The sequence below is a fragment of the Pseudorasbora parva genome, chromosome 15 (assembly GCF_024679245.1).
Source record: "Pseudorasbora parva isolate DD20220531a chromosome 15, ASM2467924v1, whole genome shotgun sequence".
NCBI lineage: Eukaryota > Metazoa > Chordata > Actinopteri > Cypriniformes > Gobionidae > Pseudorasbora > Pseudorasbora parva.
This window is the reverse complement of record NC_090186.1, coordinates 41367402-41382368: the sequence shown is the minus strand read 5'-3', so window position 1 is coordinate 41382368 and position 14967 is coordinate 41367402. Positions and strand designations below refer to the sequence as shown.

The window sequence follows — 14967 nt, the reverse complement described above, 5'->3', positions numbered from 1 at the left end:
GTTTTGAAGCCCGAACAGAAGGCTGCTGCGTGTAATTCCGAAACTAACCATAAGATGGCGGCGCTGTCACACTTTTGCTCTTCGAGTTGCTTTCGTTAGAAATCGAGACTTAATCCCCACTGCGTTTATGACAATTAATGCAGTCACGTTTCGTATAAATACCATTTATTCCATCTCTGTATCCTTCCACTGACATTACGTTAATAACAACATCTGAAGCCTACGATTCGATTATATTGTTTATTTGTTATCAGAATACCAACGTTGCAATTAAACTCAAAGTATGAAAAAAGTGCAGTCAACTTATATTGCAGGATTTAACTTATGCACAAGTGTTTTTTTTTTCACCACTTTAAAAGTGCTTAAGCACTTAATCTTAAAAAAAATGTCAATGGGTCAGGTCAACAAAATATTTTATACAGTACACTGCAACGCTTGTAGGCCGATTGTTAATTGGGGTTGAATAAATCGTCAGCATAATTGTATTAGTCCTAAAAGTGTGCATATGGTTTAATAGATAACTTATTTGTATAGGCAAACGATAGCCTATAAATAAAACTTTGGGATTTTGGAATTTTTGGAATTCTTTGGAATCTTATTACGTCCCACGTTCATTTCCGAATTTGAATATATTAAAATACCACAATTTTCAGTCTCGTTTTGCATACAGTCGCTTCTAAAATGGCAGGAAAAGTACATTTTGTAGCTGCAGTGCGGGGCAGACCACGAGGACCGGGGCGGAGTCACGCGCTGTCTGAGTGATTGATGCCTCTGACGCGTCAAATTGAGCGCACGAGCCAGCCTGCGTTGGACGGACGCAGTTTCTCAAGTGGATCAAAGATTACTGTAAAAACCTGCTCAGTCCTAAAATCAGACACTTCAGCCATAAAAAAAGAAGAAGAAGGGGGCAGTCCTGACGGGAGACACGGGGAACCCTCTCCAATGCTGCACGGGACTACAGCAGCCCAGCTAAAGGTTAAAGGAGCACAACCACTGTAGGGAAATATCACCATGCAAATGGGTAAGTGCCTTTTCATCTGTCAGACAGGAATAGAAAATACAGTTATTAACTATTAATACTTATAATATGATGCATCCACATCGATTAAATGATAGGCTATTTTGCGCAAATTTTACATGCGAGCAGAAATGGCACAGTTTTCATAACTAGAACTATTAGACATCTAAATATTGGATAAATTGCAACATTATATTAAAATAGGCTACTTACACTCCTAAAGGTATTACAGCCATTGTGCACTCTTAAAAATAATCTTAATCTTTTGAAATGCATTATTTTTATAGATGCGAGCATAACTTTTCATATAGTTTATAAAATTATCAGACATATTCGAACATTAGATTAAAGTAGGCCATCTTAAATTCCTAAACACTTTATGCACTCCTAAAAATGGCCTAAATCTTTTTTCTGTCTTTTTTTAGCATATAAGTTTTGTCCGTATTTTTTCATTTTGTCCACTAATTCCCTGTTGTTTTTAAACCCTTTAATTTCAAAGACACCTTTCAGTAAAATAGTTCATAAAGTAATAATAGATCATAAAAGATTCTTTGTTAAATTATGCAGAATTAATTGTTGTTGTTGTTTATTATTATTAGCTTATTATTATTTTGAGTGGTGATCATTTTATTTCAGGCGAGCGCAATGTTGTAGGCCATAAATAAAAAGGTGGTAAGCTATAAAAACTGTCCACTGTTGAAAATAAAATTTTCACAGCCTTTAGGTTTTCGGTCGATGTTGAAGGTTCTTCATGAAACCATCGATGCCAAAAAAGACTTTATTTTTAAAAGGAGCCTATGTATAGCCTATATGATGAATAAACCGTGTTCCGTTCTTGCAGATCAGACGTACGGGGAGGTGAACCAGCTCGGCGGTGTGTTTGTCAACGGCCGGCCTCTTCCTAATGCGATCCGGGTCCGAATCGTCGAACTGGCGCAGCTCGGAATCAGGCCGTGTGACATAAGTCGGCAGCTCCGGGTCTCTCACGGCTGTGTGAGCAAAATCCTGGCCAGGTACAACGAGACCGGCTCCATTTTACCTGGTGCTATCGGTGGGAGTAAACCCCGGGTCACGACGCCAAACGTGGTGAAGAGCATAAGGGATTATAAACAGGGCGACCCTGGAATATTTGCTTGGGAAATACGCGACAGACTGCTGGCCGACGGAGTGTGTGACAAATATAACGTTCCGTCTGTGAGCTCCATCAGTCGCATTTTAAGAAACAAGATCGGGAACCTGTCTCAGCCGAGTCAGTATGACAGCAAACCCTCTCCACCGCAGATCTCCTATAACCCCGTGTATCCATACTCCTACCCGAACGCCATGTCCCCGACCGGCTCCAAACTGGGAGGTCCTCCGGCGGTGTCCGTTGCAACGCTATCCCGGGCCTGGCCCTCCGTGCACACCGTCAGCAACATATTAGGAATACGGGCTTTCATGGACCCCGCAGGTAATCACACCTTCTGTATAATCCACGGGCCATCTTGCCTATCCAAGCCGCTTAAACGTTTGGTGCAATTTTACGCGCGTATTCATTTATCTTTAGCTAAGTCTTACCAGTTTTATTTTATTATATTGTATTTATTTATTTTTCTCAATTGTCATTCAGCAAAAGTTCCTGTGTACTGACTTAATGTCAGGGAGTAACAGCGTATTTTGTTGGTGTGAAATATAGGCGTATTTTCTGGATGAATCATTGCAGCATTTTGGTTTAAATTAAAATCTTTACCCAAGTAATATTATAGCTTCTTCAAATCAGTGTTTGGGTTATTCCCCAAGCAGACCTATAGAAAAAGAGGTTTTCCTATGGCACGAGCTTCTGCTAATCAAAATTTGAGGCCCATGTTTAATGTACTAATAATGCATTTATAGGGTTTCTGTTTCTAAATGTTTCAAATGTTGCTTGCATTATAGCAAGACCAATGCAATGCAATTCATACGCAGAAATGACTTTTTACGTGCATATGATACGCAGTACAAGAGATGGCGTTGTAATTTTCAAACCGAGCCAAGAAGTTCATTTCATCTTCATCTCAGTTTTTACTCCAACATCTGAGTGCATCCTCGTGAAATCACAATCTGTTAAGTGTCTTTGCTGTTAAACTGATGCAGCTGCAGCTGTTTTAATGCGTTTGATTTAATGAATGTTTTACAGCCATTGCTGGAGCAGAGAGTTATCAGCCGAAAATGGAGGACTGGACGGGCGTTAACAGAGCGTCTTTCCCTTCCGTGCACGGAGTCAACGGGATCGAGAAAGCTCCTATAGAAAGTGACATCAAGTACAACCAGGTGAACTTTTTTCATTTATGGTTTATTTATTCTAGCGTGCATAGGCAATTTACACAATTACAGGTTTGATTTTCATTTTTCCCTGAAAATTGAAAAAAAAAAGTTATTTCCCTGGGGGGGGGGGGGGGGTTCACAGTGACGTCAAAAAAAGACAACAAAAAAAAAGAAAGACAAGAAAAGGAAAAAAAGAACCATTTTGCGTTCCAAATTATTCTTAGTGTGAAGAATACTTTATTAGAAACGCCAAGAACCCTTTGGGAAATGGAATCATAGATGCCAATAAAGAACATTTATTTGTTTTTTGAGTGGATCTTTTTGTTTTTTTTATTAGCTTAAATACTTTAGTCAACTTCCATTCCATCGAGTATTGTCATAATTTAACATCACAATTTATTTTCTCTTTCTCTGTTATGCATGGCTATTGTTTGTCGTTCTTGGTGCAAAGTGATAAAATAAAAGTTATAAAATATACTTTCAATTTTCAGGCTTCATCAAATTTATCGGGATATGTTCCTGCGTGCGCGTACTCCGCCACTAATCAGTACGGGGTTTACGGTGGGCCCGCCGGTAACTACGGGCACTGGCAGTCTCAGGGCGCGAGCCTCGGCCATCCGAACAGCGGGAGCATGATCCAGAGCCCCAACCTGCACTGCGCCATATCCTTCAAGAACACGGCCCGGGAAGGTAAGAGGACACCTGACGCATGAAAACCTACACACTAACGAGAAATCATTTAAAAAACGATAGTAGAATATGTGTTAGTTGGCTATTTTGCAATAAAGAAACTTTAAATAAAAAATATAAAAAGCTTGTTTACTGACGAAAATAATATGTAGGCCTACCGCTAAACTGCTCAGAAATAAATGTAGGCTAATAAGTCAAATAATTTCTCATTCGTTTTTCAAATCTTGTCATATATATATATATATATATATATATATATATATATATATATATATATATATATATATATATATATATATATATATATATAAACTAAATTGTGTTGAAGTCATTGTTATTTGGTGCTGAAGAAATGTAAAAGCTGGGTTATTGTGGTACAGTGATACAAGCTCTACGAAATCGTATGTATTAATGGACAAATGTAGCCTAATATTATTTAATCCATAATGATTTATGTGCGTGGATTATTTATATTGATTAAACAATATTAAAACGTCCATCCATCCATATTCCATGGCGCTTTAATGGGATGCGGCAGTGCTTTATGATGACGTACAGTGCGGTAAATGATATCACAGTACAGAACGTTCTGAGAACGAGCTGGGCAGGCTAGGGGAACGTTCTGCAGACCAACAGAACGTTCTATTTGGTACGTAAAAAACATTTCCTGGCTAACGTTATGAACTCTGGGAATCAAAATGTGTTAAATCTATATGCATTCATATACTGTAAATATATATATTTTTTTACAGCCAATAGCAATCTCTGTAATCGCTTGTGGTGACATGACTTCCCTGCGTAAACAATCATATTTGTTTATTTTTTATTAAAATAAAAGTATATAGGCTATAAACATAAAAGTTTTATTGCACTTTATGCTCATTGCATTCTTTGCTGATGGAATTGTCTTAAAGCCAGTTTAGGCCCATTTTAATACACACATCTGTCAGTTTATACCCAAAATTTCCCCCAGAAAATTACAGTGTAGGTCACACTGACATTGTAAAGAAGTTCTAGAGCTGAAAGGCTAATTTCCGTCTTGTTTGCTGCATAAACACTCCTCTCTTTTGGCTCCAGCTGTAGAAAGAAAGAGTCCTCTGAGTCTCAGCAAACACCAGCACGAGGTTCACGGACTCTCGGAGTCGTAAGAGGACTTTCATCTGTCCATCCTTCACGTGCAGCTTCATCAGGAAGTTCTGGATAAAACACACAAGGATGTTTCACGACATCGTGGAAAAGTGGGATCTGAAGCTGTGGAGACACCACAGAGGATTTCTGCAATATTTGCAGTAGATTTTTATTGCTATAAATGGACTGCGATTTGTCGGAATATTCTCTTGTTAGTAAAGCAACATTGTTAGAGCCATTCGCCATGTGGAAATGAAATGAAACTGTCCATGTCATTGCATTTTCGTGTCTGTATGATACCGGATGGCACATTGAGTTGGCATATATACATATCTATTTTTATAAATTCATTTCTGCTCAATAAAGGCATGTGAAAAGTGAACTGTGTCCCAGCATCATCAGCCCTCACCAGATCACATGTTTACAGAGAGATTATTATGGGATTCGCGGTCGGTGTTTGTTCACGCTGAACACTATAAACAGATGGACGATGCTATCAAACGTTTCCATCCACATTGACCTTGTAATGCGCATAATATTTCCACTAAATTACTTTTTTTTTTTTTTTTTTACATTTTTGGCGAGTAGGCCTAAAGAACACGGTGCACATTAACAGGCTATGTGCTAAATAAATATCCCACAAAACAATGGAAATGTTACGTAGAACAACATTTTAACGAATGAAGGAGAAAATGCATCCATACTATATTTCCTGGCGGGAATTTAGCCATGCCCAGACAATTTTTATTTAATGTTTTTAATTTTTGCATTTTGAAATTGAGTGAATGGGCTACATTTTTATTTGCTTTGTACAATTTTAACTTTATTGTAGGCCTAAATGGTCTTTATTTTTACTAAAAATAAATCCAAAACCTTAAAATTTACTTCAATTTGCGATACTAATTTGTCTATTGGTTAATTTTATATATATGTTTATTGTATGCGTTCCAATTTTACCTTGTTAGTTGTTCGATAAAAATAAACACATTATAACTATAATTAGGCTATAATAATAAAGCCAAAAATTGAGGCTTACGTTTGATGTTTTAACGCTTTTTAAAAGGAACATCTGGCGTTTATAATTTTCTTAGCCTCCCGCGATATATTTGACATGTTGTAGTCAAACAGTTAACAGATAAATCCCGCGATATATTCTGTCAGATGAAGTGAAGTGTGTTCAACATGATATCTGTTTACTTTTAGGACAAGGATTCATAATTGAAGGTACATTAAGTCATTTGAACATTCGTTAAATAGCCTGTGCTACTTTATTAGACTTTTAGATAAAACGCTTTTTTTGGTAACGCTTTATAATAAAGTTTCATTATTTGATTTCTTTAGTAAATATGAGCTAACAATAATTCACAGCATTTATTAATCTTAATTCATGTTAATTTCATCCTTATATAATACATTATTAAAATCAAAAGTTGTCTTTGTTAACACAGTTAATGGAACTAACATGAAGGACTGTATTTTTACTAACTAACGTTAACAAAGATTAATAAATATATAACAAATGTGCTGCTCATTGTTAGTTCATGTTAGTAATACATTAACTAATGTTAACAAATGAGACCTTATTGTAGACTAAAGTGCAACCATCAAAAGAGCGAGAAACTATCCAAATGTTTTATTACAGATTTGATCACCATGCATACTATTTGTAGATTTAAGCATATTATATGCATCACTTGCCATGGGTATTTACACAGAGATAGGCTATATCAAATAAAACTACACCCTGAAATGTCCTGGAATAAAGTTGGTCATCATAACCGGTAATGCTCCTGTTCAGCAGAATGTTCTCATCTCAACTCTTCTCCCTTTACTCTGAGCTGTCGTGTGAGCTCAGGCATGTCTGGTAATGTGAGATGCAAACATCTCTGTGTCTGTTTGGGTGTTCAAGATCTGAGAAGACGTCCGCCACTATAAGTTCAGTTATGCTTCAGCTCAGTTTATGATCAATAAGCAAAAATCCAAAATAAGTTATTGAGTTCCAGTATGTTCCATAAGACAATGTTTGAAATATTAGACTCGGGTCCAAGCAGTCAAAAGTGACAGATTAATGTAATTCTTCGTTGCAACAGTGTCATTATGATTAAGTTATTAAGTTTGAAACTGAAAATCAAGAATTTTTCTAATTCAATTCTGCAATATAAACAGTTTTAGGGTTTAAAAAAATGTAAAACAAAGTTATAACTATAACGAGAATATATATATATATATATATATATATATATATATATATATATATATATATATATATATATATATATATATATATATATATATATATATATATATATATATATATATATATATATATATATATATATTCAAATAAAACAAATATAATAAAATTAACAATCTAAATAAAAAAAAAACTAAATTAATTACCATTATTCAATTAGCATTATTACTATATAAAACAAAATGACATACAACTATATAGGCTACTACATAAAACTGGAAATATTTGTTATTTTCTTAGCAAAAAAAGTATTTTATGCTCACCAAGACTGCATTTATGTGAAAAACAGTACTATAGAAAAAACATTGAATATTACAATTCAATATGTTTTTTATATATTTTAATATCTTTTATTCCTGTGATCAAAGCTGAATATTCAGCATCATTACTCTAGTCTTCAGTGTCACATGATCCCTCAGAAATCATTCAAGACATTTATAATGTTACAAAATAATTATTTTTCAAATAAATGCTGTTCTTTGAACTTTCTATCTATCAAATAATCTTCGGGAAAAATCATCTGTCATGATCAGCAACTGTTTTTGATAATAATAAGATATGTTATTATTTTTTGATAATAATCAGACAGACAGACAGATAGACAGGCAGACAGAGAGATGGACAGACAGACAGTCAGACAGATAGACAGGTAGACAGGCAGACAGAGAGATGGACAGACAGACAGACAGACAGATAGACAGGTAGACAGGCAGACAGAGAGATGGACAGACAGACAGACAGACAGACAGGTAGACAGGCAGACAGACAGACAGATAGACAGGTAGACAGGCAGACAGAGAGATGGACAGACAGACAGACAGATAGACAGACAGGCAGACAGACAGACAGACAGACAGACAGGTAGACAGGCAGACAGACAGACAGACAGACAGATAGACAGGTAGACAGGCAGACAGAGAGATGGACAGACAGACAGACAGATAGACAGACAGGCAGACAGACAGACAGACAGACAGACAGGTAGACAGGCAGACAGACAGACAGACAGACAGACAGACAGACAGACAGACAGACAGGCAGACAAACAGACAGACAGACAGACAGACAGGTAGACAGACAGACAGATAGATAGACAGACAGACAGACAGACAGACAGACAGACAGACAGACAGATAGACAGGCAGGCAGACAGACAGACAGACAGATAGACAGGCAGACAAACAGATGGACAGACAGACAGACAGATAGACAGGCAGGCAGACAGAGAGATGGACAGACAGACAGGCAGACAGACAGACAGACAGACAGGCAGACAGACAGACAGACTGACAGACAGACACACAGACAGACAGATAGACAGACAGACAGGCATACAGACAGACAGACACACAGACAGGCAGACAGATAGACAGACAAACAAACAGACAGACAGACAGATGGACTGACAGACAGGCAGACAGACAGACAGACAGACAGACAGGCAGGCAGGCAGGCAGGCAGGCAGGCAGGCAGACAGACAGGCAGACAGACAGACAGACTGACAGACAGACACACAGACAGACAGATAGACAGACAGACAGGCATACAGACAGACAGACACACAGACAGGCAGACAGGCAGACAGATAGACAGACAGACAGACAGACAGATGGACTGACAGACAGGCAGACAGACAGACAGACAGACAGACAGGCAGGCAGGCAGGCAGGCAGGCAGACAGACAGACAGACTGACAGACAGATGGACAGACAGACAGACAGACAGACGGGCAGATGGACAGACAGACAGACAGACAGACAGACAGACAGAATGTTTCAGACTATTGGGTCCTATTGTGAGTTTAAAGCATGATAATATTCATATTAGGTTTTTTTAAGACTTTGCAGGCAAACAAAGAGCTGGTAAAGAAATAGATCACATCTTTAAGCGCCTTAATCCACGTCTCAGACATAATCCTAAAGAAAATCCTAATTTTCTGATGATGGTGAATGAACACGCTCTCAGCATCACAAGGAGAGTCGAATGTCAAAACCTGAAGGGAATTATGGGGTATTATGGTCCATGCTCTGTTGTGTATAACTAGTTTGACTTTTGTTAGTTATGATTGTCCTCCACACCTCGGAACGTCATTAATCTTGTCCAAGTCAAACACGATTAGCTGTATTTCAGGCCACAGGGTTTGAATGTCTCAGCAGCGCAGACAGCAGGCGCCGTGAGATGCTCTGTACAGTCAGAGCGTGAAACCACAGCCTGACGTCTCCTGCCGCACTGCCTCTCACACACATACACACACTTCATACACACATATTCAATACACTAACAAAGCAACATCATAATGGTTCAGCTCAAACAGTCTTACTCAGTCCTCAACATCTCATAGACCAGCTGATGGGTTGCCATAATTGTGCATTGGATAAAAAAAATAAATAGGCTTATCAAATTTTAAAAGGAAGAAGGAAACACTTTCATATCTTTTGTTGTCACTGACGTCAACGCTTTTGTGTCCAATCAAACTCTTCAGTATTTTGATTCAACATGGACAGGTTGCGTGACAAGCCCTCATCTTCAAAAACCATGAACAAAACTCCTCAAGTTACATAAAAAAGGTGTCATTAAAGATATCATTAATGTTTGGGGCTGAACACTGTAAACCCGAATAATTGGGCAAAACTCAAAAAGTTTGAGGTACATCAGTTACATGCAATTTTTTAAGTTAAGAAATTCAAAGTTTAAGTAAGAAGAACTGGCAGATTTTTATTTCATACTTGTGTATTTTAATTGCTCTTAACTTGAAATATTTGAGTAAGCTAACGTACATTTCACAAAAGTATCGTTTCACATCAACGTAAATATTTTTAGTCGTGGAAACTTCGCTAATAATTCAGTAAATGCTAAATTGCTAACACAATTCTCCCATTAATCTTGCACACACAAAAAAAACATTATATAACTCTTCATTTTAGCATTTTCTCGCTCTTTTGAGTGTCATGGCAAAGCATGCTGGGAAATAGAAATCCCAGGCCAGTTTCGGTTAAATTTAAGTTTGTCTAAATTAAAAGAAATAAGAACTCAAAATAAAAAGAAGGTTCTAAATACTCATAAAAGTGAATTTGATTGAACTAATTTGTTTAATTTAAGTTTACCCTACGAGTGTTAGTGTTTACCGTGGTACGTGTAACTCATCACCTTAAAATAAAGTGTACCCATACTATTCAATTATTCATATTATCATGAACTGTATAGGCGCAATAATTTTAAAGAAGTTTAAGAATTTTTGTTTTTAATAATAAAAATGTATTGTATTTTATATGTAAATGTCTATATTTCGACATGAAAATAGCCTAACCAGTAATATTCACTGTAAACTTAGTTGTTAAAACAAATTGAGGTAATACATTTAAAGAAGCAGAACTTGCAGATTTTTACTTTGTAATCATACTAATTTCTCTGAGCTTCTCTTTTTCTTTGTAGTGGAAAATTGATAGTTTTTACTAGCTCATTCAATAAATGCCACCAAATTGGTTACACAATGCTTTGTAGAATTAGCACAGCACTTGATGAGAGCAGTACAATACATTCAATATCTGTTCTTAAAATAATCTACTCCACTCGTCATTATGGAAACCCTACAAAAACAAAGTCTTCTAACTAACATAACCAAACATCAAACACTACTAAATCTGCCACTTAATGGTAAGCTTGACCAAAAAAAAATATTTAAAAAAATTAACGCTTAATTTTGGCATTTACTGTCCCTTTTGAGTGTCATGGCAAAGCATCCTGGGAAATAGACACCCAGTCCAGTTTCAGTTAAATCTAAGTTTGTCTAAATTTAAAGATAACAAGTTCATAAAACTCAAAACAATAAAACAATTCAAAATGTGTCCCTTCTGTGAACTCAAAAGAAAAAGAGAGTTCTAAACATTCATAAAACTTAATTTGTTGGAACTAAATTGTGTAATTTGAGTTGGCTCTACTCAAACCAAAAATCACCATTAAATAAAGTGTAACCCAATTTTGTGACAGCACTTAATGTCAATGTAAAAACCTTTTAGTTTTTTAATTGGATGTATCAGTCAAGCACATCACAGATTCTGTCTAATCCAAAATCATAATCAAGGGATCTTATTGAGATTTAAACTTTTATCCAACGTGAATTCATTGCATTCAGGCTACACATGTACTGTTAAAAATGTTGTGTGACAGTATATTCCAGATCAATAGTCACTAGAACATCATATATCTGCATATATACAGCAGTGCGGCATGAGGTAAACGTATTTTTGGTTCACTTTTAGCAGTTTGCGGTGATTGTTTATTTTGTAATGTTTATAATTAGTGTACACTGCAAGGCAAATTTTGAACTTTTGCAGTACAATCGACTTGGATGTTTAAGTTATTTCAACTTAAATTATGTTAAACTAACTTTAAAAAATGAGTTATGTCTTGTATAACTAATAAAAAAAGTTTAACATTTCTAAACTTATTTTGATGAGTTAAAACAATGTAAAAACACGTGTTGTCATAACTTATTGAACATATACGTTTTTAAGAGTCTATTATTATTATTATTATTATTATTTGAGTGTCACCATTGTTGTGTTTTGTTGAGCTGTGCATCATTATAGATGATGAAATAATTATAGATCAGTTGCAAGATAAATCTCAGAAGCTGCTTTACTATTGTGAAATATCATACAAACAATTTGAAATAAGATATTGATAAATCTTTATGCTGAAACACAGCTGTAATAGTATAGTTTGACTAACTAAAAACCAGACAATTAGCTTATTTTATATTCTAGATTGTCATTGTTTTACCAAATGTTTTCATTTGACACTTCTGACTTGGTTAGATCAGAAATGTGAATATGAATATAAGGTCCAAGATCCCAAGCTAATGGAGGACTGATCACCATCACGGTGACTTTTACACACTAAACAATATCATTTCTAAAATACATTTATTCATAGCAAAGCAAGAGCAGTATATTACTGTGATGTCAGCATAATTAGTAATTCATTCAAAAATGACCCAGCATGCATTGATTTAACTGGACATTTTTGACTAATTTATTGTAAAGTAGTAGCCTACTCTTTAATCCTGTAAATTCCTGAAAATGTTTATTGTCTGTTTTAATGTTAGCTGAAACACTTCATAAAACCCCTATTTAATTATGTATTGTAACACAAAGGAATCGCTGAATCTTTTTGTTTACAGTTCATTGAGTTCAAAAGAACAAGTTCGGTAAAACGAGCCTGCACTTCCCAACACTAAAGTCCCTGACACCAAATGCACCATTGAAATAAAGAATCACAAAATGACTCCTCTCTATACTTCCCCATTCATCAAACACATCCTGATGTGGAGCTTCATGGGAAATGAGCTAATGGATCCTCATGTGCCCTCAGCAGTTTAGGGTTACTCTGTTTGTTGAGCACTTATGCAAGTGTGTGGTTTGTCCATCTATTTCTGTCGTTTAGCCCCTCTCGGTCTCCAAGCCTGTCTTCTCTGAACAGTCTCTGTTTGCTCTTAGGCCTGCGGTTCTGATCCAGCACCCTCAGCACTTCTTCTGTTTGTTTGGGTGATATGCAGGCTTGGCTGTGAAAGATGACGGGACAGACTGACCTTTTAGAAGTCCGGCATACTAAAGAATATATTGTCCAGTCCATGAATCGATGGGTTTTATACTCTCTCAGAAAAAAACGTACAAAATCTGGGGCGATACCTTTTCAAAAGGTAAACTTTGGTACATATTGGTAACTTAAAGGTAATAAAATTATTGTATTAATGATTACCATGGTTTTAATGGTATTAATGATTACACTGTAAACCTGAATGTTCAAAGTGATTAAATAGATTTAGTAGTGTATACTCGAAGTTTTAGAAAAAGTTCTACTAACTTAATTAATTCAAGTTGATGTAACATGGTCTTCCTTTTGAGTATTTTAACTAATATTTTTTGATTAAATGGAACTTTTTTTGTGAATAAGTAAGCATAACTTTAAAAAAACATAAATTAAATCTAACTTAATATAATTAAGTAATTACATGCTGAGAAAGAAATATACAGTGCCTTGCGAATATCTGGCCCCCTTGAACTTTACGACCTTTTGCCACATTTCAGGCTTCAAACGATTTTTGAAGAATCAACAACAAGTGGGACACAATCATTAAATTTATTGAAATCTCTCTCTCTCTCTCTCTCTCTCTCTCTCTCTCTCTCTCTCTCTCTCTCTCTCTCTCTCTCTCTCTCTCTCTCTCTCTCTCTCTCTCTCTCTCTCTCTCTCTCTCTCTCTATATATATATATATATATATATATATATATATATATATATATATATATATATGAGGTAGTGTATAATTTCAGCATGTGCAGGAAAATTATTCATTACATTTATTAAGGGGGATATTAAAATGGGACAAAATGCTAAATTATTCATCTTACCTACTGGGCTAGGATATTATATATATATATATATATATATATATATATATATATATATATATATATATATATATATATATATATATATATATATATATATATATATATATTGTAGTGGAAAATTGATAGCTTTAGCTCATTCAATAAATGCCACCAAATTGGTTACACAATGCTTTGTAGCAATAGCATAGCACTTGCTGAATGAGGAGAGCATAATATATATAATATCTTAGCCCAGTAGGTAAGATGAATAATTTAGCATTTTGTCCCATTTTAATATCCCCCTTAATAAATGTAATGAATCATTTTCCTGCACATGCTGAAATTATATCTAAATACACTACCCAGTCAAAAAAGAAAAAAGAAATGTTGTGATGTTAATTAATCAAGAGGTGCATCTTTCGTCCAGATCTTGTATTTCCAATGCAAGAGTCCAGCTCTCTGTAAAGTCTCCTCCAGCACATCCCAAAGACTTTTCTCAGAGGAGTCGATTCATGAGTGGAAATGATTCTTCATTCTCCCTCAACCATTCTCTCACAATCTGAGCCGATGAATCGTGATATTGTCATCCTGGAATATGGCCATGATGTGTCTTCCTACATGGATGTTTAAGAAATGAAAAGCTACATACTCCATTTTTTGCCAAACATTTAACGCGCTAGAAACATGTCACAGCAGTAATGATCCAATCATAGACTCTTTGTGCATTTGGGTCAACTTCCCCTATCATACACAAAACCTCTCAGAAAATGCTGAATACTGGTTTTTTGTTTTTCTAACACTGATCTAGCAAGAGCCAAACAGGCTGTACATTTTGTGCTCTCAAGTAACTGAAAATCCTCCCCTCTCACCAGCAGCCCACCCTATATGACTTCCCTCTATCCCATAATGCAATGCTCCTAATGTTAACAGCTTCCTCATCTGTGGGCAATGCAAGAAACAGATGCGAAAAAACTGCAGCACAATGCCAGTGTTTCTACAAAATGAACGTTAATATGCAGTTGGGTCTTCATTTAAGAAAATTGAAATGCAAGTTGGATAATTACTCATTTATATATAGAATGTGTGTGTGTATATAGGCCTATATATAAAAGCAGAAAGCTTTAAAGCATCTTTTAGATCCTTCAGGCAAGAGCATTATTAAAAAGTAGTATTTTGCCATAATAAATGAAGGTTTGTGTTT

At 35.7% G+C, this 14967-nt stretch overlaps 1 protein-coding gene across 1 annotated transcript; it reads left to right on the top strand.

The window, feature by feature from the left end:
- Positions 1–777: 777 nt before the first annotated feature.
- On the top strand, positions 778–5493 carry pax1b (paired box 1b). Its single transcript, XM_067418744.1, has 5 exons — positions 778–1021; positions 1860–2468; positions 3174–3307; positions 3793–3991; positions 5069–5493. The coding sequence occupies exons 1-5, from the start codon at positions 1012–1014 to the stop codon at positions 5137–5139; spliced, it is 1023 nt and encodes a 340-aa protein (XP_067274845.1). The 5' UTR covers positions 778–1011; the 3' UTR covers positions 5140–5493.
- Positions 5494–14967: the final 9474 nt, after the last annotated feature.

What these genes read in the sequence shown, in the direction of transcription:
- pax1b (XM_067418744.1), top strand. An exon ending in GGCTTTCATGGACCCCGCAG is followed by an intron (nt 2,469 to 3,173) that starts GTAATCACACCT and finishes AATGTTTTACAG; the next exon opens with CCATTGCTGGAGCAGAGAGT. An exon ending in CAAGAACACGGCCCGGGAAG is followed by an intron (nt 3,992 to 5,068) that starts GTAAGAGGACAC and finishes TTTTGGCTCCAG; the next exon opens with CTGTAGAAAGAAAGAGTCCT.